General features: G+C 45.7%; 1 protein-coding gene and 1 long non-coding RNA gene across 6 annotated transcripts in view; one reads left to right on the top strand and one right to left on the bottom strand.

The window, feature by feature from the left end:
- LOC143835058 (uncharacterized) overlaps positions 1 to 985 on the bottom strand; it is a 45,197-nt gene extending 44,212 nt beyond the window's left edge. The window contains exon 1 of the long non-coding RNA XR_013229978.1: positions 832 to 985. This is a non-coding gene — a long non-coding RNA (uncharacterized LOC143835058). The remainder of the gene's footprint in view (positions 1 to 831) is intronic.
- The window catches only part of MSRA (methionine sulfoxide reductase A), a 228,987-nt gene that overhangs the window by 108,075 nt on the left and 95,885 nt on the right, over positions 1 to 25,027 (top strand). For all 5 annotated transcript variants that reach the window (XM_077332128.1, XM_077332119.1, XM_077332146.1 and 2 more), the window contains one exon: positions 19,039 to 19,143. In XM_077332128.1, the coding sequence (XP_077188243.1) occupies positions 19,039 to 19,143 (105 nt within the window). The remainder of the gene's footprint in view (positions 1 to 19,038; positions 19,144 to 25,027) is intronic.

The raw sequence follows: 25,027 nt of genomic DNA on the forward strand, positions 1-25,027 counted from the left end.
TTTTACCCTAGGACCACCATAGGCTCCTGGTAAGGACCCGGGCAGCTGCATTCTGGCCCAGCTGTAATTTCTGGTTAAGGGTAGGCCTGCATTGACTGAGTTACGGTAATGTAGCCTGGAGGTAACCATCACATATGTACATTGTGCCAACCTTGCAATCCTTCCATTCTCTGCAGTAAAATTTATAATTGTGCAGTAGACCAGGCACGTGCTGAATGTGAGAAAAGAAGGTAAGAGAAGAGGAGGAGCTGGTTTTTTATACCCCACTTTTCACAACCTGAAGGAATCTCAAAGCAGCTTAAAAACACCTTTCCTTGCCACTCCCCACAACAGACACCCTTTAAGGTAGGTGTGGCTGAGAGAGCTCTGAGAGAACTGCTGTGTGGGAATAGCTCTAAGAGAACTGTGACTAGCCCAAGGCCACCCAGCTGGCTGCATGCAGGGGAGTAGAAAACAACACCAGTTCTCCAGATTAGAGTCTGCCGCAGTTAACCACTATACCATGCTGGCTCTCAAGTGAAAAGTGCTGCAGAGTTCTTATAATGCTTAGTTCTGGAGACTTGTACTTATCTGCAGCTGGCTGGGCCCAGTTGTACAAGGACTTGTGTGTATGGGGGGGGGGGAACTCACTTTCCCCTGTATCCCCCATCCTATGGTATTTCTTCTTTCTCTGCTGCCAGCAGCCCAATATTTTCCAATTCCCTTGCTTCCTTGTCTCCTTCCCTCTCTCCAACCAGCTAGCCTTTTATCTACCCATTACCTTCAGCTATATCTATTATTTACTTAATTCATGCACCAACTTTCTCCACAACGAGAGACAAAGCAACTTACATTTTTACATTGAGACTGTATGAGTGAACCAGCCACTGCAGAGTAGGGATTCAAATCTGGGAATCTGGCAAATCCCAATGTGAAGCGCTTCATTACCACACCACACTGGCTGTTATAGGGTGGCTGCTCTGGAAGAGTAGCAAGGAGCTGGGCCTGGGAGATTTGTGCAGGTCATGTGGTCAGCTGGTTGCTGCTGGGCCTGGCCTGATGAGTCTTCCTTCAATGGCCAAAATAGCCCTGGACAGGCCTTGCTCCCTCCCTCTGCCTTTTATGGCACAAACAAAGGTTTGAATGCTAGCAATATTGTGGTGGTTGCCTAGTAGCAGCTACTGAGGGCATTCGTTTCTTAAAGCTTAAAGAAGGCACCGCTGCTATGATTTTTAGAGAGTTTTAACCCCCCCGATTTCAGATCTTTCTGCAAATGGGACTTTCCACTGCTTTAAAAGCTGTCTTGTGTGTTAATCACTCCGTGTTATGTTTGTCTCTGAATGTAAGTATCCATATATGAGCCCTTATAGAGAATTAGATATATTTATATACCTGTTGTGGCGCAGAGTGGTAAAGCAGTAGACCTGCAGTCTGAAGCTCTGCCCATGAGGCTGGGAGTTCAATCCCAGCAGCTTGCTCAAGGTTGACTCAGCCTTCCATCCTTCCAAGGTTGGTAAAATGAGTACCCAGCTTGCTGGGGGGGGGGGTAAACAGTAATAACTGGGGAAGGTACTGGCAAACCACCCCGTATTGAGTCTGCCATGAAAATGCTAGAGGGCGTCACCCCAAGGGTCAGACGTGACCCGGTGCTTGCACAGGGGATACCTTTACCTTTAGATTAGCGGTCCCCAACCTTTTTCCGGTTGAGGACTGCCTCCGGCGTTGAGGGAAAGCTGCCGGCCTGGCTGCGTGCATGCATGTTTTTGCCAGCAGGGGGCGCTAACGCTAACAACCTATGGATGTGATGTGAAAGCTGGACCCTGAAGAAGGAAGACAGGAGGAGAATAGGTGCTTTCGAATTATGGTGTTGGAGAGGAATGCTGCGAATCCCATGGACAGCCAAAGTTACCAACAAGATAGTTTTAGAGAGAAGCAAACCAACTGTGTCATTAGAAGGGAAGATATTATGGCTAAAGCTCACTCACTTTGGACACATCATGCGATCCAACTCGCTAGAAAAATCATTAATGCTCAGCATAGTCAGCGGCAAAAGGAAACGGGGTCGCCAAAGGATCTGCTGGGTCGGCATGATAAAAGCCGATACACGGATGACCATGAACCAACTAAAAGAAGCAGTCAGAGACAAGGGGTGCATGGCGGAGACTTTCCTATAGAATTGCCGAGGGTTGGATATGACTGAATGGATAACATCATCAATGTTTTAGAAGTTGATTTTTATACCCCACTTTTCACTGTGCAAAGGGGTCTCAAAGTGGCTTAGAATTGCCCTTCCTTCTTCCCTCAACAGATACTGTATGAGATTGGTGAGGCTAAAAGACCCTGACAGGTTCAGTCTGTGAGAACTGTATTATCAGGACTGTGACGAGCCCAAGATCATCCAGCTGGCTGCATGTGGAGGAGCGGGGAATCAAACACGGTTTGCCAGATTAGAAGCAGCCACTCTTAGCAGCTAGTCATAATCAGTACAGTATTCTCTATTTTTACCCTAGGGCCAACATAGACTGTTTCCACACTATTGTTCGGATTTGCATTTTTAAAGGGTTGAATTTTTTGTTCATTTCCGCACTGAAATTTACCTCTTCGGGCGCAGATCCAGATTGCCCCCTAACTTGCTGTGCAGCAAAGGAATCCCCAGAAAATTGTTTTTTGTTTTTTAAAGCTGGAGCTAAAGAGGTCTAATTTGGGACCGACAATGCATGCAGAAATGCGTGCAATCAGGGGGATTCCTCGAGAATGCTCCTTTTCTTATTCCCATCCCCCCTCTCTCCGTTCTGAAAAATCTGCCCTTTTTTGCACCTTTTGTTTTCATTGCGCCCCTTAATCCCATCATTCTGCACCATCCATTGTCTCCCCCATCCCCCAAAGTGTCCCAAATGTCATGAAAAAACAACCATAGTTATAACATCCTAATGCTGCTATGTAAGACTGCAAGACTTGTTTTTTTTTGTAATTCTGAAACAGTGTTGTAATGCAATCACCCCCTTTTTAAAAGCAGTGATCATGTTCCAGTGCTGTTTTGGGGTATTAAAAAAGCAGTCTTGCAGTCTTACACAGCAGTGTTATGTTTTTAAAAAATACATTTGGGACATAGGGGGAAGGAGGGAGGCGATCAATGGTGCAGAATGGTGGGATTAAGGGGTGCAGAGAAAACAAAGGTGCAAGCAGGCACCATTTTGCGAAACACACCTTTTTTTTAAAAAAAGGGGAAGGGAGCAAAGCATGATGGGAAGCTGCCTCCATCAGACTTTGTGCGGAAAGCATGTCACAAATTTCATCCTGGGAAATAAGGGGAGGAAAGCTCATATATGGAGACGCTAGACTTGATTCTCAGCATCCAAAGGAAATCCAAAGAGAAGCTAAAACAAGGTATGTCTCCTAATGCAGAAACGGACATAGAGTATATCCTTGCAGGTTCTTAGACTCTTTGTGAAATAGGTCATCTCAGGATTCACTTGTTTTCTTTTGTCTTCTCATCATTGCTGGGTTTGATAAGAACAGGAAAAACAACTATGTTGTGGGGGAGGGTAGATTTCACATGAATTAATTTCATACCTGGCAATATTGCTAGCTTTGATGAAAATTTTAAGTGTAAAAATAGTAAGAACCTCTAAACAGACAAGCCATCTAGAGTCATAATATCAGTGCTCTGGCATTCTTTGATAATTGAAACCACAGGAGAGAGGGAGAAAAGAAGAAACTGTTTACTGAAGCCAGTTTTAATTAATTCCCTCTGTGGCTCAAAATAAGTTGGTGTTATGGTCCCTTGCAGCATAATTAATCATCAGTAATAATTTATTTTATATGGCTTCCTGGGGTTAAACATGGGTACAGCAATTCATTAAAAATAGGCCGGGAATTAATAACAGCTAAAAGGTTTGCCAGAAAAAAGTGAAATATCTGGTAAGATAGATTGAGGGCCAGTGATTGATGTGTTCTGTGTGTTATCTGTTAAACTTGGAAGCTTAAATCTGGGTCAGGTCTCCACAGAAATGCTTGGGCCGGTGTTTGATCATTTCCCAACAGTTAATGTTCTCTGGGTGAAAAGACTCAGTTTTGCATTTATATGATTCTATATATGATCTACCAGTCCTCGGTGACTAGGGAACCTTGCAGAGAGTATCTCTAGAAAACAGTTATTTCTCTTTGAGAACACAGAGTATGTTTCACTGCTCTGCCAATATTTAGTGCTTGTTTTTAATAACATTTTGATGTGTGTTTTGATGTGTGTAAAGAATTGTTGTGAAATTGCTCAAGCAGAGGAGAGACAGGCTATACAACATTTGAACTCATTTAAATTTGCAGTTAAAAGCAAAACTAATGTGTGTCCAGTAACCAAGGCCAATCCCCTTGTGTTGACAATTGTATGCTCTTATTGCAGTACAGTATTTCATATGACAAAACCACATGTTAGGCAGCCCAGACCAAAATGCTGGTGCATTGCTGAGACACATATGGCACTAGTGCTGCTAATCAGCACCCCAGGTCTCTCAGCATTGAAAAGAAATATCAAAAAGATGCAACTTCTGGGATTTGTGAGCATAGCAACTGCATTGGAGCCCATAGCAACACTGCTGACACCCATCAGTAATGTGTTCCAGCTCCATCTTAAACCTTAAATGTCAGTATCCAACAAAGGCATGGCAGTGCTGACACATCCCTCTTATGTCACCCTGTCCCCTGTCCCCATCCATCCACTGGTCTGAAAAAGGGAAGGAATGTCCTGTGCCCACTAGGAACCCTGTAACTTTGGTTCTCTTAAGAACCCTGTAGATGGGAGATCAGTTCCCTTCCTGCCAATACTTAACCTTTTCACATGCAGGCAAAGGAAATATCATGGCGACTCCAACCATACCCAGATTTTCACAGCTTACTTGCCAGGAAAATCTCCCGTGGAAACTCTATGACTTCTCTTAGGCAAGGGTTGAGACCCCTGCAGAGGAGGAATAATGCCTCGAGATGTTGCTTTTTGCCACATGTTGCTTTTTGTCACATTAGAACAGCTGCATGAGGTGTCACAAGGGTACACTCTCAAAGGCATCCTTTGAGTTTACTGGCGAAAAACAGCCATATGGAGAAACTTTGCTGTTGTTGTCGTTGTCAGCCATTAAGTCATGTCTGACTCTTGGCAATCCCATAGCACAGCCACTGCCATCCTTGATCCCACACCGCCTCCTTCAGCCATGCAAGGGCTTTGAATTCCACCCAAGGGCAAACTGAGAATAACTTAGCAGTAGCAAAATAGAAAGAAGAAACAGGACTGGAACCCACATCTCACATTCGGTGGAGTATTTCTGTAACTATTCAGCCAATAGTTGATGGAGTGACCATTTTGGTCTCCCTCTGTAAAGCGTTTTGCCATTAGAGAAATGGAGGTTGTTTCAGGCTGACCTTCTGAAGGTATATTCTCTGAGACTTGGAAGCCTTCCATAGCTTTGTACAGAGTAAGATACAGCAGCACGCACCTGAGATGCAGGACATGAGACAAGAGAAGGGCATAATGCCAGGTCTGGCTACTGGCCATCAACCACATCTCACCCCACGTAATCTGAATGCTAAAAATCACTCCCACTTCCGATCTCCTTCCTCCTGAGGGTACCGGGACAAAATATGAGGATGTTCTGAAACATCTGCCTTGATGCGACTGGACAATGCTTATTAGTGAATGCACAGGAGTGGCTGATGAGATAATGACCGAATCAGGGTGTGTAATTCTAACTGTATAAAATCCTGTGTCAGAAGGAGTTCTTTACACTGAATTTGGGTATTGCCCTGGTGTCGTATTCTGTTAATTGGCTTGTATTGGTTGTACCCATTAAAATGACATCTGTAAAGATTATTCTGACCTGGTGTGGATCCTACACAACTGGTGAATGAATATTTTTGCTCACTCTGACCCATTATGCACGGGGGGAATAACACACATTCGGGGTGGAATGGCGGCGACTAAAATCACCGATAACGCACGGTGCCGGCTGCAACCGGCCGCAGATTCGGTGCATGCCGCTGAAAAAGCCATGTTAGCGAAACGCGGAAGAAAGCGCAGCTTCCGGATGACCGGGGCGCAACCAGAAGCGGCGCCGGGATCGCCGTGTGCATAATCGGTTACTCTGGGTTTTGCCACCATCGCACCCCGTCCCGTGCATAACTGGTGTGCTTCGCGTCTTCCCCCTCTGCGTTTTCCATGTGGCCCGAAATCGCTGTTTCGGCGGCTGTGCATAATGGGCCTTAGTGAGCAGAAACAAAACAAGCAAAAGCCCTCAGGAGGCATTTGGAACCCTCTGTTGACCCTGCTGTCTAATTTTTTCATCATGGCTACCAATGCAGAGGAAAACTTCAGAAAAAGGTGCATTGCATGGAGCTTTGCAAATGTAGCATATCTAAGGTCCTTCAGTGAAGCCTTGTATGTTAACAGCTAACTTGGAGTTTCTATGCTCAGATCTGGTCACTGGTGATGGATTGCTCATGCTGATTGGCTGGTCTGGAGGTGCGTAATTTTGGTTAGCACTTTTCCATGTAGCGGTCCTCTGTTGGATTTATGAGATTAATTACTATGGCCTGCTGTTATTCATCCTAGTAGTCCTTATTCTCCATGTCCCCTCCCAATAATATAGCTTGCATGACTATACCAGCAGAGATCAGAGGATTGTGATCCCAGAAGAGCTTGCCCCTGCCTCTTGTTAAGTGTTCCCAACATGAAGGCAGGGAGGTTTAGCTCCATGTTACACTCCCTGTCCTCTGAGATATGGGTGTCTGGCCTGAGATTTATATAGTGCTTAGGAAATCTTTGATTATGTGCAGACTTCATGTTTAAACTGTGCCATAGTTGTGTAGGGGCAGGAAGCAAGAAGGAGCAGGAAGACTTCTTCAGTGGGTGTGTTTTAGACTTTTGTGTGTGTCGCGCCATCTTGTCACTTCTGAAGCATGGCAACCTGATGAATTAATGTCCTACAAAACCTCCAATAGTTTATAGCCTTTCTCAGGACTTGTAGACGACAAGCCATTCCTCCTTGATTGAGTCAGTCTATCTTATGTTGGGTCTTCCTCTTTTCCCAGTGCCTTCTACTTCTCCTAGCATTATTGTTCTTACCAATGCATTCCATCTTCTGATAACGTGACCAAAGGATGATAGCCTCAGTTTAGTCATTTTAGCTTCTAGGGAATACTTTGGCCACCTCATGAGAAGGAAGGACTCCCTGGAGAAGAGCCTAATGCTGGGAGCGATCGAGGGCAAAAGAAGAAGGGGACGACAGAGAATGAGGTGGATGGATGGAGTCACTGAAGCAGTAGGTGCAAACTTAAAAGGACTCCAGGGAATGGTAGAGGACAGGAAGGCCTGGAGGATCATTGTCCATGGGGTCGCGATGGGTCGGACACGACTTCGCACATAACAACAACAAGCTTCTAGGGAAAGTTCGGCCTTGATTTGATCTGGAACCTGCTTCTTTGTTGTTTTGGCAGCCTGCAGTATCTGTAAAACTCACCTGCGACACCACATTTCAAAGGAATCCACTTTCTGTCAGCTTTTTTTACTATCCAACTTTCACACCTGTACATAATAGTTATAATAGGGAATATTGTGGCATGAATTAACTGGATCTTGATCAACAGCAACATATCCATACTTTTCTAGCTCCTTCATAGCTGTCCTTTCCAGTCTCAGTCTCCTTGCAGTTTTGATGGAGCCAAGAAACATACAACCTTGACCAATTTCAATTTCTTCCATCAGAAACCTTGAAGTTGCACCTGTAATCCTTCTTTGGCACTTTCTGCTACAAGGGGTTATTTTCAAGTCTCCACTATTTTCTGACAGTAATGTGGTGTCATCTGCATGTCTAAAATTGTTAATGTTCCTTCCACCAATTTCCCTTCCACCTTCATCTAAATCTAAATTAGTTTTCCATATGATATGTTCTGTGTAGAGATCAAAGAGGCAGAGAGATGAAAATACACCTTTGTTTTGATGCCTTTGCCAATCGGAAACCATTCTGATTCTCCATATTCTGTCCTAACAGTAGCCGCTTGTTTGGAGTACAGGTTGTTCATCAAAATACTTCTGCAACTCGCTCTACGCGGGCTTACCCTTGGCTTTGACCCAGAATTTACAGCTGGCACAAAATGTGGCTGCAAGGGTCCTCACTGGAACATCATGTAGAGCCCATATTCAGACGGTGTTAAGTCATCTCCATTGGCTACCAGTCTGTTTCTGGATCAAGTTTCAGGTACTGGTTTTAACCTTTAAGGCCTTACACGGTTTGGGTCCTACATATCTGCGGGACTGCTTATCTGCCCATGCCCCCCACAGGGCGCTTTGCTCTGCGGGTACAAATCTGCTGGTTGTCCCAGGTCCCTGGGACATTTGCCTGGCCTCGAACAGGGCCAGGACATATTCGGCCCTGGTGGAATGAGCTCCTGGAAGAGCTGAAGGCCTGTCGGAGTTGTCAGCTTTCCACAGGGACTGCAAGATGGAGCTCTTCCACCAGGTGTATGGTTGAGGCCAGGTTGGGGTCCCGGAGTTATTATCAAGGATCCTGTTCCTAATGAAAGGGCTTCTTGACAGCTGGACGGGGGGGGGGGGGAGAGTTAGAATATGGTTTTGCCATCTTTTAATGTGTTATGGGGATTTTAAGGGGCTGTATTGTTTTTATTGCTTTACTGCGAACCGCCTCAAGTCTCCTTGAGAGCAGTGGTATATAAATCCAAAAATAAATGATTAAAAACAGGTACTGTGGCACACTCATTTCTTTCAGAAGTAACCATAACTTTTCATGACCCAGACAGTCCAAAGCTTTTATGTTTATCCCTATTCTAGTATTTTTGATGTGTAACATTTTGCTGGTGCCAGGAATAGGGCATGGGATGAGAGGGCAAGGAAGCTGACTAAGTCGCACTCCTCTCCTGGCATGGCTCCAGTATTTCCTGTTTCTGGCCTGGGAATTGGTTCAGCTGTGAAGTGCTGTGCTGGGGAGTGTTATTGATGGAGAGCTATGCTGGGGTATCTTTGCGTTATGCTGGCTTGCCATTTAGTTGCTCCTCAAAGCAGTTCCCCAATTTGTCTTTAGATTGTTCTACTCCTGTAGCTTGCAATGTGCATTCCTTATAAAAACCTGGGTTCTATGGAGGTCCTACATGGGGATATAAAGTATTATTGTAGATAACCTGCAATTGTGCTAGATTCACAATTGGCCAGGCATTATACTTTTAAAGACAAAATTAACATGTTGTCTTGCAGGACAATTTTTGTCCTTACAGAACAAAAAAATCCTCTGTGTGACAAACACACACACACACACACACACACACAAGCCTTTATTGGCATGTCCTCTGAGTGACTAAGCGGATTGTTTTTGCTTGCCTCTGCCCTCCTCCCATCTCTAGGATGCTTTTGTTATATAGAGATTAGGCTTCTTTTGCCAGGGAGGAATAGTGCCAGATTCTAAATCACATACAACTGACTCACTGCAGACTATCATGGTTTATGCCACAGGTAGAAGAAGAAGAGTTGGTTCTTATATGCCGCTTTTCTCTACCTGAAGGAGGCTCAAAGCGGTTTACAGTCCCATTCCTCTTCCCACAACAGGTGGGTGAGGCTAAGAGAGCCCTGATATTCCTGCTCAGTGAGAACAGCTTTATCAGTGCTGTGGTGAGCCCAAGGTCACCCAGCTGGTTGCATTTGGGGGAGCGTGGAATCAAACCCAGCTCACCAGATTAGAAGCCGCCACTCCTAACCACGACACCAAACTGGCGTACAAACAAATTCCGCTGAAAAATCCAACATGCTGGAAACATATCCTTGATCCGGGGACCGGGACCGATCCATGGATCATTCGGTACCGGGCCGCGGCTCCTCCTCATCCTCCTCCCAGGCTGCTGCCTTGGGGGCTGCCCTGCCACTCTGCCGCCGGCTCACCTTTGGTGCTCTCCAGCGGCCGCTATGGCTGGGGCTCCCCCTCGGTGTGACACTGTGCATCTGCTGCTGGCAGCGCCCCCCAGCGGGCGGCGGGAAGTCAGGGGCGCCGGCGGGAAAGCAAGTGGAGCAGGGGCTCAGGTGGCAGCGACATCCCTCGGCAAAAGATTACCCCCCCCTGTGCCTCAGTAAAATTGTCAAGCATTGACTGGCCCCTGTGATAAAAAGGTTGGGGACCACTGTTCTACAGGGCAGAAGGGAAATGGGTGGGAGGGAGGAGACTGGGGTCTTGCACAACCCATCGTCCTCTCCTGGTGCTGGCTCAGGAGCATATCAAGTTATGTCCTAGCACAGTGGTCCCCAACCTTTTTATCACCAGGGACCACTCAACGCCGGGGACCACTCACCGGGGACCACTCAGCGCCTTTTACTGAGGCCCGGTGTGTGTGGGGGGGTAGTTTACTCCTCTACTCTCAACCACTGCCCTAACGCTCTCTGATTGCTATGGTAATGTTTAAACATCCCTTCAAAATAAGATACAGATACACCATAACAATGAAGTGTGTTGTAAAGCAGTGGTCCCCAACCTTTCTGAGGTTGGGGACCGGCAGGGCATTGGGGCGCGGCCCACGGCCCGCGCCCGCACGGGCCACGCCCCCGCATCGGGCCGCGCCCGCGAGATGCGCCTGCGCATTGGGCCGCGCCCGTGGGCCGTGCCCGCGCATTGGGCCGCGCCCCGCGGGCCGCGCCCACACATCGGGCCGCACCCGCACGGGCGCGGCCCGGCCCCGATTCCCTCTCCCTGCCCTCCCGCAGTAAGAACCTTCCCGGGCCGCAAGCTTGCGGCCTGGGAAGTTTTTTACTGCGGGGGGGGGCGGGGAGAGGGAGCCGCGGCCTGGCGCCATGGCCTTCGCGGCCCGGCACCGGGCCGCGGCCCGCAGGTTGGGGACCACTGTTGTAAAGGGCTGGAGTGGATGAAGTAAAGGGCTGGGGGGGGGGGGAGAAGGTGTGCTTCGGGGCCCACCTCCAATTAGTCGAAGGACCACATGTGGTCCGCGGCCCACAGGTTGGGGATCGCTATCCTAGCAAATCGACTGAGAGAAAAGATTCAGTGGGCAGAATGGCAGACGTGTCGGCAGGTGAAGCAAGGCTGCAGGAAGCCTGTGTCATCAGAACCTAGAACACTGCATAATGCTTTGGTGTAATGGTGCATGTCAAGTCTACAGACTTCAGACCCTGGAAGCATCTAGCACCTTCACCCCATGGGGGGCCAGATTCAAAAAGTACAAAAGCATTTTCTTTTAAAGAGTGTTCGAACATAATAGCTGGAAAGCCCTGGAAACCTTGTCAAATTAGGAAAGGCTTCTAGCATAGGCTCTTGCATGACAAAAAAAATTGTTATCTTCCAGATGGCACTACAACATTTGTTTAATATTCATGCTTCAGGAAGGAATGAGATTATGGACTGCATTTCTGATAGCGCAGGCCTGAAGATCTGTTATATGCATTCACGCTCTTAGGTTCTTGTCAGGTTCACTTGGCTTGTTTGTTTTATACTTGGCCTATTTACCACGTTTATATGTCAGCTTTCAATCTCTAGTGTACAAGGCAGCTTAAACGCTACCATCGTCCACAGGCATGTATTCCTATACCCACCGTCACCATCTGAGTGTGTGACAAAGCAGGCGACATCACCCGAGACATCTGATGCCACAACAAATCACCTTCTGTGTTCTACAGAGTGTCTTATTTTCATATGGGCAAAGCAGACTTCAGGGGCGAGAGAGCAGAAATCAATGCTATCTGCAGAGGAGTCATGTTCGGAATGTGGAGTAGGGAAGGCAACAGAAGCTGCAGCTAAGGCTGGGGCAGAAAGCCAGATTGCAGAATGACACAGCACATCCTGTCAGTGTGCAAGAGTGAGCATAAGGGAGATGAATGTGAGACTCTTGCGCATCAGTAGCAAGTGGCCCACCAAATGCTGGTGGTATAGACGGCAGCGTGGCCATATAAAGAGGCTGTAGCCGAGGGCGGTGATTGACAGCCCATCTTCCTTTCCCAGCTAGTTTTGCTTTACTCCCTCCTCCACCTTGGCTCGTGTTTCCTCTCTGTTTCCCTTCCCTTGTAAGTATTGCCTCTGTGTCAGCTTGGCTGAGGCTTGTTCACAGGTAGAAACTGAGTTGGTTTACTTCCAGTCCTGTTAAAACATGGCAGCCTTTGTTTGCTGCTGTTGCTGCTCCTCCTGCAGGCGCCCACGCTCGGCCACCAGCCACTCCAGCAGTGCCTCCAGCGCAGCGCAGTCTCCCGCCAGGCGCTCCAGGTGGCTGTGCAGCTCGGCAGGACAAGAGGCAGAACTGAACTGAGAAACCCTGGGGGGGAAAACCCAACTTATATCCAATCATGAACAATGGATCTTCACGCCATGGGTCAGTTTCAGTTTAATCTCTGTGAAAGAACACTTGCATCATTTTATGGTTGGGGGTCACCCCAACATGAGGAACTGTATTAAAGGGTCGTGGAATTAGGAAGGTTGAGAACCACTGACGTAAAGGAGCCAACCGGCATCAAGGATGCAATAAAGCAAATGGCGGAAAGTTCGAGGAAGAACAGAGTCTAAGTCAGGGGTAGTCAAACTGCGGCCCTCCAGATGTCCATGGACTACAATTCCCAGGAGCCCCTGCCAGCAAATGCTGGCAGGGGCTCCTGGGAATTGTAGTCCATGGACATCTGGAGGGCCGCAGTTTGACTACCCCTGGTCTAAGTATGTGAAGTGCTGTTTTGCACAGAGAGAGGCTGCAGGGATAAAGACCAAAGTGAAATGATCCATGACACTAGTGAAGGGTAGAGCAAAGTAAGGTGCTTTTGGCTCTGTGGCTGAAGAAGCTCACATACAGGGCCGCAAGTTTCACGTGCATCGCAAATGAGCTTTGGGGAAAAGGCTCCTCCTGCAAACGTGACCGTCGGGAATCAGAGCTCTGCGGAGCTGATTGTTTCAAAAATGTATTTGTTGAACAACAGCAAACACAGATTCGATGTTTATGTGTTTTAAGTTATATTTACGCTGCCTCATAACCATAAAACTCACAAGGTGGCACATAAAAATAAAATTACACAGTCGCTTACAATCAGTAAAACCAATCAAATCAATGCAGCCAATAAAAACAATAGCAGTGAGTGCATTATAAAGTCTTCATTAAAAAAAAAAAGAAAGCTAGAAGGCAAACAAATGAAATTCCTTAGCAGATACAACAAGCCACTTAATACAGCCACAAATAGCCAGACAGACAGACAAGGGTGGGGAAGGAAGCCCCAGGCATTAAGTGAGGTGTCAGAGAAAGCTTTCTCCCATGTGGCTCCCAGCCTTACATTTGTAAAAAGGGGCATATGCCATGGCAGCTTTGTAGGATGCGATAATGTTTAAGAGGGAGGAGTACCTGAATCCCATGCCAGTACTTTGAATTATGCTTGGCAGTCAGCTGAAGTTCTTTCAGAACTGTTGAGATATTTTCCCATACAGGAGTTAGTGGCTGTGTGACCCACTATTTAAAACTTCCCAAGGCAGCCCCATGTTGAGTGCACTGGAGCAATTTAGTGTGTAGGGGTGATCAGAGTCTGGATAATCATGTTTCCAAGAAGGTACGGAGCTCATTTTTCATAGAAAAGGCATCCATCTGTGTTGATGAATGCAAACATGATCATTTAGGGGGAATGTAGTCCATGACAGCCTCGTTCAGGCTGAGCTTCTGTATTTTGTTCTCCATCCAACCAGCTTGTGAGTCCAGTCTACTGGTGAGAATATCCTCTGATCATTAGCTGACCATTGAAAGGTACTAGTAAAGTTGCACGTTATCAGCCTACTGATGGCATTTCACTCTATCGCTTGATGGATGAACTACACAGTTTAGCTCTGGTGTCCTGTGTAATGGGAAGGCGACTGTAAGCCGCTTTGAGCCTCCTTCGGGTAGGGAAAAGCGGCATATAAGAACCAACTCTTCTTCTTCTTCTTCTTCTTCTTCTTCTTCTTCTTCTAATAAACATTCATGAGTTCTTCAGTGTATGCTGTGACCTGCCTGTGCATTTTCCTAAGCTGAAATGGTCAGAGGAGAGCTGTTTAACCACTGAGAAAACCTATATGAAGACTCTTACAGGAATTAAGGAACTCACATGTGAATGTTACCCAAGACATTCTTTGAGCACCCTGGAGATCAGCCTCAAACGCCATGGAAAACAAAATGAAATCCTGCATGATCCCACAACACAAATGCCCTAGTCTCAAGAAGACCCCCACCCTGAGCGCCAGATACCACTCAGCTTTAGGCTGATCCTGCATTGAGCAGGGGATTGGGCTAGATGGCCTGTATGACCCCTTCCAACTCTATGATTCTGTTCTATGAAGTCATTCATCTAGATAGGAGTGTAAAACCTCTGATACTAATCTCAGCTAATTGGTTCAAAAGGTTATCATGGACAATACTTTTGAATGCTGCTGAGAGATCAGTATCGAAATGATTATATTTCCCCTGTCTCTGTGCTGGCAGATGTTATCCATCATGGTGAATGAGGTAATTTCCGATAGTTCCCAAACTAGGTTGGGTCTTATTGAAATGGATTTAGGTAATACTTCTCAAAAACCAGTAGTTGCACAGTTATGTAACTTCCTGCTGTAGGTACCAATGCTATCTTCTTCAACTTGCCTAAAATAATGATTGTGGGCAGAAGAAAAGAGCCAATGGAAGATGAAAGCTGCCATGCCCAGCTGCTTACATTGGGTCCCTCCCCAGGATGTAGGATCAGAACATAGCAGTATCAGGTGAGGTGACAGGTGCTTTATTACAGTGTAATTAGATTGTATCACCCTCTGGTCTAGAGTTTCTTAAAACCAAGTTGGGGAGCAGGAAGATATTCTTGGATCTTTAAAAACTAGCCTCAACTTTTCATGATCCACATAGTCAAAAGCTTTTCTGTGATCTATTAAATACAAGCTAATTTTCTTCTGAAATTTTCTTGGGGCACTTTCACATGTGCTAAATAATGCAGTTCCAGTCCACTTCAGTGACTGTTTACAAGTGGATTTTGTCATTTCCCCCAGCACCATCCAGTTGCAAAGTGCATTAAAAGCAAATTGAAAATGTGTTATTTAATGTGTGTGAAAGTGCTCTTGTATGTTGTGGTAACCAAAGTAAAATTGCAATATAATTTTTAGTGCCTCTTACTTTTCTAAATCCAGCTTGATTTAGGGAAAGGCAGTAGAGATCAGAGGTAAAAAGAGACAGAGAACCTATAATGAATGTCCAGAACATTGCCTTTTGGAGGCTTTGAGGCATGCATCCTCAAACCTGCAATTATTCCTTGCATCCTGATGAAGATGAAGTAAACAATTAATATCCAGTACTGCTCAGGTTTGGACTGCTTCCTGCTCACCTTCACCAACCAACGTTTTAGCACATAGACTGCTGGCAGGCGAGCGAAAAGGCATCCATCCTGGCGGTCAGCAGTACCAACAAGGGATGAAAGTATACAGGTAGTTTGTTCCTCTCCTCTCTTCTGCGATTTCATCTCAGACTGCTCCCCCTCCCTCCTTGTATAATTGTATAGCAAATAACTCATGATTAACATTGTTGTAAGCTCCAGAATTGTTTGTATTCTTTAAAGTGTTTATACATTTTCTTCCACAGCGTAGGTTTGGTGAATGGCAACGTTTGATCTCGAAAATTTTGGTCTGCTGTAGAATTCTAAGGTCCAGAAATGACTGTTTTGCATTTAGTACCACAACATCTGGTAGTTTTATTGCTGGGCTCATTCAGTGAACAGAAGCCTGCGTGATTGCTCCCACAAGGGTGACTTTGGAAATGTTGTAACCTTTGCACTAATGTACATAGTAAATATAGTTATATATGAAGTTTGTTCAAGATCACCCCCGCAATGACCCGACAGTGTACCTGTGAGTCACAAAAAATGTTAGAGGAGAAGTAACTCATACCGTGTTGTCTAATGGAGCTTATAAACGTTGGCCATCTTTAATTACTTCTTGTGCATTGTCAGAATGCCTTGGACAAATATATATATTGTCATTCCTTTGTGTTACTAGGCTCTTGTAAAAAAGCTTCTTTCATTAATCTTAGTTTTGAGGGTATTTTCTGTGCCTGTTTTTCCAAACTGCAGCTGTTCACTACTCCCACGTTAAATCCAGCAATATTACTCTGCTTCTATACTTTCTGGACGTTCACTTTCAAGGGTGTTAAACTGCTGAATGTTCTTACTGTTTTTCCTTTACAGTGACACATAATGGTGACTTTCATATTCTGATATGCTGAGTGAGGGAATCTGTAGGACGTCTTTGAAAAATATGTAATAGTTTTAACCTAGAACCACTGTCTCTTTACGTTCATTTCCCTACGTTCATTTCCCATGCAATGCTTGGAAACTGGTGGATTATTTAATGGTAATGAAGAATTGCGCTACTGCCTCTTTTCAGGGGTGAAAGCTTAGTGGCTGGGGTGCATCCAGAAATTTTTTTCCAACTGGACATAATTATGGATATATAGATATCTATTTAGCCGTACTTCCGTTTTGGGTTTCTACGGATAGCCATACTGAAACAATTAGAAATTAGTTCTGTAGGATCTGTCTGGTTGTCAATATTCTTGGCAGTATCAGGGAAGCACTTATTCTAGGTCTAGCATGAACCATAAGATAAATACAATAAGTATCAGTTGAGAGCAATTAACGAAGTCCACTGGCTAGTTTATTCCTGTAAATGAGTTACCCAATAATTTGTAATGAATAGCCTATGCCTTCTTATTCTTGGTCTAACTGTAATTGTGGGTTGTTTAACTACCATGTATCCAATGTTAAGTATTTGACCCATGTGACAATAACTAACAGCCCAGTCTTCCAGAAATAAGAGAACCCAAATTGGCATTCCAAGGTGAAGGTGTTTATACACATATTCGGATAGAATCTTGTGGATCACAAACCCTGCCCAGTGTCATAAGAACATAAGAATAGGTGTTTTGGATAAGATGTGGTCCAAAAAACATTGTGTGTTTTTTCACAAAGTGACCGACCAGATGCTCCAGGAAGGTCTAAAAGCAAAGTACAGAAGCCAGTGTATTTGCCTTCTGTAAGGCCCTTTGTGTGTTTGCCATCAAGACCAGGTGACAGATTCCATCCTCTGCTCCATAGCTAGCTCCTCATCTGCTAAAATAGAACACCGTTTTCTGGGCTTTTCCCAGCCTTGCAATCCCTTCTTTGACATGCAACAACCAGAACTGTACATTCAGAAAGAGTCCATACTGCAATTATTCAGGAAGCACAACGCGCTATTGACCATTTTCCTAAAGGTCTCAACATGGAATTTACTGTTTTCCCCACATAGTAAATCAGTATTTAGAGAAATTAGTTTTAAATTGTTTTGCTAACTTCTTGGTATTAAGTGCCGTAACCCATGCTTCCTTTTGGTTCAAGTGAAGCCAATTCCGTACAGGTTTCTCAGAAAGTTGGCCAAGGCCTAAAAATAAAAATCTTTCCTTCTAACGCCACTTTGTCATCTACACATTGAGATCCCTAATCTGTGCATCTGATCTTGTAAGTGGAGCAGATAGCAGTTCTGAGAATGCAACTTCTGAGGTCCCGAAATGTAACCTTCTGTCTAGTAACCTAGGGACTGCCTGATAACCTCTGGGACCGAATGACTGCCTTTCCCTGTACCAGTGGTGCCAACATGCACATTAGTCATTGATTCCTTTCTCTCACTGTCTGCCTATCTCAGCCTTTTTCAACTTTTTTACCATTGAGAAACCCCTGAAACATTCTTCAGGCTTCAAGAATCCCCAGAAGTGGCACGATTGTGTAGAATATGGTGGGGAAGCATAGCTGTGTACATACTCACCTGAGGCCCCTGCTTTCCCACCCTCTCCATTGACCTTTTTTTGGGGACAGGTCAACATGACCAGATATGGTCATATCACCTGATAAAACCCTTCCAGGGCCATCAAGAAACCCCAGGGCTTCACAAAACCCTGGTTGTGAAAGCCTGGCCTATTTAGACAGCATGTAGTATAGTGGTTAAGAGCAGCAGCCTCTAATCCGGGAAGCCACTCCTCCACGCACAGCCACTTGGGTGACCTTGGGCTAATCACAGTCCTGTTAGAGCTGTTCTCACAGACAGACCCTACTTTCCAGATCCTACTTTCTATGTTCCTAATGGCAGTTTCTTCTGTTCCAAAAGCTGACCTCCTCATACTCTCCAGAAGGGTAAATCAGTTCTTCATTTGAGGAGGGGGTCCCTCATTTTCATCCCATGACATCTTCCTGTTTTGAGACCTTCAGTCTCCTTGACACAGTAGAGGAGCTATTCGCCTGGGAGTAGGTCCAGCAGGTCCTTGAAGGTCCTCTTCACATACCTCTCGCTGTCTCCCTCAGCTTTTCCAGGTCAGCAACCCTAGCCTCAAGGGACTTCTGTCCCTCTGGCAAATAATCCTGCCTGGGGCAGTCTCTGTAAAACAGAAGATTGCAGAACAGTGCAGAGGTTGCTCTGACATTAGTGCAAGGCTTCTGCAGCCAAACTTAACCTGGTGACTCAGGTGAAGTGTCTGGTTGTACCAACGCAAGCATTATATTGGTTCTAAAGACTTAAATCCTCTGAAAAGGTAGCAATGGGTGCCATATAGAAGATGGAGCAGAATTGTTCTCTCTTGCCCCAGAGGGACAGACCAGAATGAATGGGATGAAATTAATTCAAAAGAAATTCCATCTAAACATCTGGGAGAAGTTCCTGACAGCTAGAGCGGTTTCTCAGTAGAACAGGCTTCCTCGGGAGGTGGTGGGTTCTCCACCTTTGGAGATTTTTAAATAGAGGCTAGATAGCCGTCTGACGGAGAGGCTGATTCTGTGAAGGCAAAGGGGTGGCAGGTTACAGTGGATGAGCGATTGAGATGTGAGTGCAGGGGGTTGGACTAGATGACCCATGAGGTCCCTTCCAACTCTATGATTCTGTGATTCTATGATTCAAACAGTGGGATGTAAACACATGTAGAAATACCTCCACATATTTAGCTCACTTATCTAATGGATGAGCATCCTTTGGGGTGGTCTCAGCGACTGACGTTTCTTTTCCTGTTATTTTCCTGAAGGGAAAACTGGCCACGCCGAAGCTGTGCGAGTGGTGTATCAGCCGGAAAGCGTCAGTTTTGAGCAACTACTCAAGGTCTTCTGGGAGAACCATGACCCGACGCAAGGTAGAGTGATGAGTGAGCCAGTATTTAATTATCTTACTAATTACAGCTGAGATAATTAGTGTTCGAGCTGCTCAGAAGAGATGAACCTTGAAATCGCACCGCAGCTCGAGAGTATGATTGCATGCGTTTATTGATGGGGGGGTGGGATGAGGTGCCGGAAAGGCACAATGCAGCCTTTTTCCTCCCCCCTCCCCCCACAGATGTCTGCGCTGTGAAAATTCCCACAGAGAGAAAGAGAGAGACGAGACAATAAAAATTCCTTTCACCTTTGATTATTACAGTTTCCTCCTTAATGCAATCTTTTGTCTCCCAAATTAAAGCCCCATTTATCCAAAGCCTCAAAGGTGATCATTGTAATGAGGGATGGAGCCTTTATCCTTTTTGAGTTTGGTGTCCCTCCCCCTCCCCCAGTCCGTTCAGAAATACTATAGGTATCTTTAACAATTAGAGGCCTTGAGAGCAAGGCTGTAAGGTGTGGAGTTTGGAGCCGTTGGTAGCAGTTCCCGAGGCAAGTACTGTCTCAGGAATCACAAATTTATTCTTGTTGAGAATAATCCACTGTAAGAAAAATGTAGGGGACAGTTTCAGAATAGAGAGGATCACCTGGAAGGTAGCTGTGAGACACCTTGAGTGGCAAAGGCCCCTTGGTTCTGAATTAAAGTTCTTGGCCACAGGTGTACCTGACTTAGGCAGAAGTGATGACCGGATGCTATCCGGGTGACTTCAGGGATAAGACGAATTCCTCTAGCTCATGAGAGCTTGGTGTGAGAACAGAGCAAGCCTGTAATGCATCTGAGTGGAGATTGGTGCAGGTGCTTCCCTTCCGTTTGCTGTTATTGAGCGAAGGGTGGCCAAGAGCTGCAGTTCTCTTCAAAGGCTGGCCGCAGGAATAAGGTGACCAGATTTTAACATTGGTAAAGCGGGACACCATTGACCAGGGGGGTTCTTGATTAAAAATTTGGTCTAGATGGAGCAACAAAAAGTTTCATAGAATGCATAGAACACAAAAATAATATTGTAATATATATTTTTTCATTTCAACGTAAGTACAATTTGCCAAGTACCCCCAGATGTCCCTCCAAAAGTGGGACAATCTGGTCACCTTAAGCAGGAATGGTGAAAGAGGTAGGTCACCTTAAGCAAGAATGGTGAAAGAGGTACTTCCTCCCTTCCACAGTGTCAGTCTTGTCTCTTTAGCAAAGTGCTGAGATTCTTGCAGCCTCCTCTGCTTCCTCCTTATTGCCCAGACTTCTTCTTTCCCTTGAGTAGCTAACAGTGTGGTTTTCTTTCAAAGACCTGCGTTTCCATTCTGAAATGCAGTTGCTGTCCTGCATTGGAATACAGCAGCAATTCATCCTTTGTCTTTGGCATTTTAGCCACAGTGAGAATGGAGGAGGGCATGCCCCTTTCATAAAGTTTTTCTTTCTAATAGGGACACTCTGGCATCTGCTCTATGGTCTCCTGAACAACCATTGTGGGTTGGAGGAACAGGAGCCTCCCCAGAGCCGGATCAAGGCTCAAAAGCCAAGAATAGCTGAGGCTGGGGGTTATCTGGAGACCTCACATTAGTGAGGAGTCAGGGCATGCCTCCCCTCGAAATAGCATTGCTGTTTGTGGGTACTGCTGATGGATGGAGGGGGGCAACTTTCTGAGAGACTTTTTGGGAGATTTCCCCTCTGCAAAAAAAGTAAACAGCAGAGCAGGGCGAACCCTCCCTCCTTCTCTCCCTTTCTCTCTGAAGAAGTGTGAATACGCATGGAAACTTATACCTGAAATAAAATTCCTTTGGTCTTTAAGGTGCCATGGGAAGGACTTCAGCCTTGTTTTCTCTCACATGCATGTGTTCTCTCTCTCTCTCATGCAGACACACACAGACACGTGCACACATACACTTTCCCTCCCCTTCTCCAAAGGACGGGAGGTTTGCCTTTGTATCTGTCCCGCCTGAAAGTTGCAATGCTGCTGGAGCAGCAGCCTTGATAAAAAAGCAGCTGAGAGCGATTAGGGGAGCTGGATAAAAGCAGACCTGTTCTTTTTTTGGGGGGGGGGATATCCCCCAGTTTCTTGAAGCCTGAAACTGGAGGAAAATATGTGGAACTGGGGGACCCCCAGGTCCCAGCTGAGGAATGGCAACACTACCTTGAAAGTCAACTGATCATGGTAATAGATACAACGTGAGGTACCTTGCAGTATCACAATTAAGTACACGTGTCTATGTTTCTGCAGACCATTTATTTAGGGTGCCAATACTTGGTGGCTGACCCAGTGAAGCCCTTTTTCATCATGATGATCAAACTTCCTTGTTCATGTACTAAATCAGACCATGGGTGCATCAAGATCAGCATTGTCTATGCCAGGGGTGGCCAGATGTTCATGGACTACATTTACCAGCCTGCAGGGACTTATGGTAATTGTAGTCTGTGGATATCTTGAGAGCCACATTTGGCCACTCCTGGTCTATGCAGGCTGGCAGCTGCTCCCCAGTGTCTCCAGTAGAGATTTTTCACATCAACTACTATGTGATTCTTTTAAATAGAGACTGCAGGGATTGAACCTGGGACCTTCCGCTTGGCAAGCAGATGCTCTAGCACTGAGCTGCATATGCATATATTTGTCTCAATTTATACCAGATCTTCCTTGCCTTGCCCCTTTTCACCTAGAGGGCCTGTTTGTTTATCACTGGGTGGGAAAGGCTGAGCCTTTTATGGATGCTGCATAAGGAATCTATCATCTGCAAATAATTAGAATTAGATGCTAGAAATGACATTGTTTTTCTAATGAGCAGATGTGTCTACTTAGAGGATCGGAAGAACAGCTGTACCCATCTAAAATGCTAAAGCAGCCCTAAACCGCCATTATGCATTCTGCTACAAACCTGCAAGTTCATTTTGACATAGAAATATGTGGGAGGGGCAGGATCTGTTTGTAAGCTGGATTGCTTTTTTTCTTATTTATGTGAGTGCATTTCCTCTGAAGCTTTGAAAATATCCTAGGTGACCATATTGGGAGTCTGCTGGAAATGAGTCAGTCCTGAACAACAAAAAGTCATGCCTTGTATGTGGGATTTCCAGTTTGGGTCCTCAGGATGTCACATGTTTTCAATACAGGCTCAAATTCATCCTCGTGAGGGGCGGAATCTAAACTGAATGAATGAAGATATAAAAATAAATAAAATTCTGTATGATGCATGGGAGTTTCATTTTTTTATCTCCCCCAGCTCTCTCTCTTGTTGTTTCAGGACAGGAAATAAACAAAGCAGGAAGGAAAGGTTGTCTTATTGTACTTGCTTCAGGGGGACAGCTTTGTTGGCATGCAGCCCCTTCTAAAGCGAAGTAGCTTCCTCACTTTCACATGTGGCAGCAAAAGTGGTGGCATGCTATGAGAAGGCTGCTTTCCCTGCACCTCACTCAATGAGATCTGCTAGATTCCTTAGTTAATTTCTTATTTAATTTGTATCCTACCCCTCACAAAGTCTGGAGGCGGCTCAAAAGACAAGGATTCATTTTCACATGACAAGGAAGGATGGAAGGTCTGTGTGCATACATGTGAGAATTCTCCCCTTTATGCATATTTCACAGCAGTGTTTGAGTGCTGCATTCCTTTGGTCTCCTTGATTTGTAATTTGAAGTAACAAAAACACAAAACATTACACTGATTGTTAGCAGACTCTTAATCTTTGTTTCACATCTAGTTAGTTTCACAAGGTCAAAGCTGATTTTTAAGGAAGTCCTATTTCCAGAGATTATGTGGCCTTGGAAAAAAAACATGAAGGACTTGGGAGCAAACAGAGACACATAACAAGAGAAAACATATTGCCTCCATGCCTTACATTCTAAATTTCCTAAAGTTCCCTCTGCTGGAAAAAGGATATGGAACTTAATGGGATTTAGGGTGAACTAACAAGGTTGTCCTCACTGCAGATGGGGGCTGCAGCAAAGAAATTAAAAGACGCCTGCTCCTGGGGAGGAAAGCTATGGCAAATCTAGACAGCATCCTAAAAAGCAGAGACATCACCCTGCCAACAAATGTGCGTTTAGTCAAGGCTATGGTCTTCCCAGTTGCAATGTATGGCTGTGAAAGTTGGACCATAAGGAAGACCGAGCGTCAAAGAATCGAGGCTTTTGAACTCTGGTGCTGGAGAAGACTCTTGCGAGTCCCTTGGACTGCAAGGCGAACAAACCGGTCTGTCCTAGAGCAGTAGTCCCCAACCCCTGGTCCGGGGACCGGCGCCGGTCCATGGATCAGTCGGTACCGGGCCGCAGCTCCTCCTCGTCCTCCTCCCCAGCTGCTGCCTCAGGGACTGCCCTGCCACTCTGCCGCCAGCTCACCTTTGGTGCTCTCCAGCGGCCACCATGGCTGGGGCTCTCCCTTGGCATGGCACTGAGCAGCTGCTGGTGGCAGCACCCCACAGTGGGCGGCGGGAAATCAGGGGCGCCGGTGGGAAAGCAAGTGGAGCAGGGGCTCAGGCGATGGTGACATCCCTTGGCAAAAGACTACCCCCCCCCCCCAGGTCTCAGTAAAATTGTCAAGCGTTGACCGGTCCCAGGTGATAAAAAGGTTGGGGACCACTGTCCTAGAGGAGATCAGCCCTGACTGCTCCTTTGAAGGCCAAATCCTGAAGATGAAACTCAAATACTTTGGCCACCTCATGAAAAGGAAGGACTCCCTGGAGAAGAGCCTAATTCTGGGAGCGGAGGGCAAAAGAAGGGGACGACAGTGAATGAGGTGGCTGGATGGAGTCACTGAAGCAGTAGGTGCAAACTTAAATGGACTCCGGGGAATGGTAGATGATAGGAAGACCTGGAGGATCATTGTCCATGAGGTCGCGATGGGTTGGTCACGACTTCGCACCTAACAACAACAATAACAAGGTTGTCCATATGTAGCACAGTAGCTAAGAGCCTGCCAGTCTGGTGTCATGGCTAAAAATTAGTCTTGGATTTGGTTGAATTTAAGTCCATAAGACTGCAATTTTTTTAAAAATGCTAGTTCTGTAGGTGATACCAGGAGCACATTTTGATTAATCAATGGGAATTTTCCTGCACAGAGGACTCACCCAGTGAGTCTGTGCTGTCCCCTGTTTTTTTGCCTTGGGATAGCTCTCCTGATCTTTTCCAACATCTGTATGGGGGGGCCCACTCCCCACTTCTGTCTGCCACCAGAGTTTTTTCTGCACAAAGTGCAGGAAGTGAAAACTCCCCCTCTCCAATTCTGAAATTTTAAAGAAAAAATTAAAACCATGGTTATTGTGTTATGATGCTGCGGTGTTTTAGCAAGCAAGGACTTTTACTTACTCTTGGTTCTTATACACCTAGTTTCTTTAAATGAAACCAAATCCTCTGGACGAGATGAATTGCATCCAAGGGTGCTAGTTAATGGGATATCCTCAAAGCCCAAGTTCGAGTCCCTCCTCAACCATGACATAATTTTTTTTGGGGGGGGGGAGGGGGAGAGGGGGAGTGTCTTGTGCAAGTCAGAATCCCTTAGCCCAGAGCTCTTCAGGGTGGGGTTGGGAAACGATTTTCTTGGCCAAGTACTTAATTTTTCCCAGGAAATAAAGTAGGAAATTTTGGGTTGCAGTGGAAAATTTCCCATAAACTATTTCAGAATGAGTAAGAAAGACATGGTGATCAGTATTCAGTAACGATAGTACCTGTGTACATTTGGCCAGAATGACTATGCTGTAATGTGAATTTTGTACAGTACTGAGTGATGTGTACAGCATTCAATTTTTTTCAGTGTTGTAAACTAGACTTTCAGATATGCCACTAGCCCTACTGTGATTGTATGACTGGTTTCCCCTCAACAACACATGCTGTTTTGTTGAATACAAAATTTGTGTTTTCTGATGTCATCTTTTACTCTTTCCCACATTTCAGATAGC

The sequence above is a fragment of the Paroedura picta genome, chromosome 1 (genome assembly GCF_049243985.1).
Source record: "Paroedura picta isolate Pp20150507F chromosome 1, Ppicta_v3.0, whole genome shotgun sequence".
NCBI classification, from domain to species: domain Eukaryota; kingdom Metazoa; phylum Chordata; class Lepidosauria; order Squamata; family Gekkonidae; genus Paroedura; species Paroedura picta.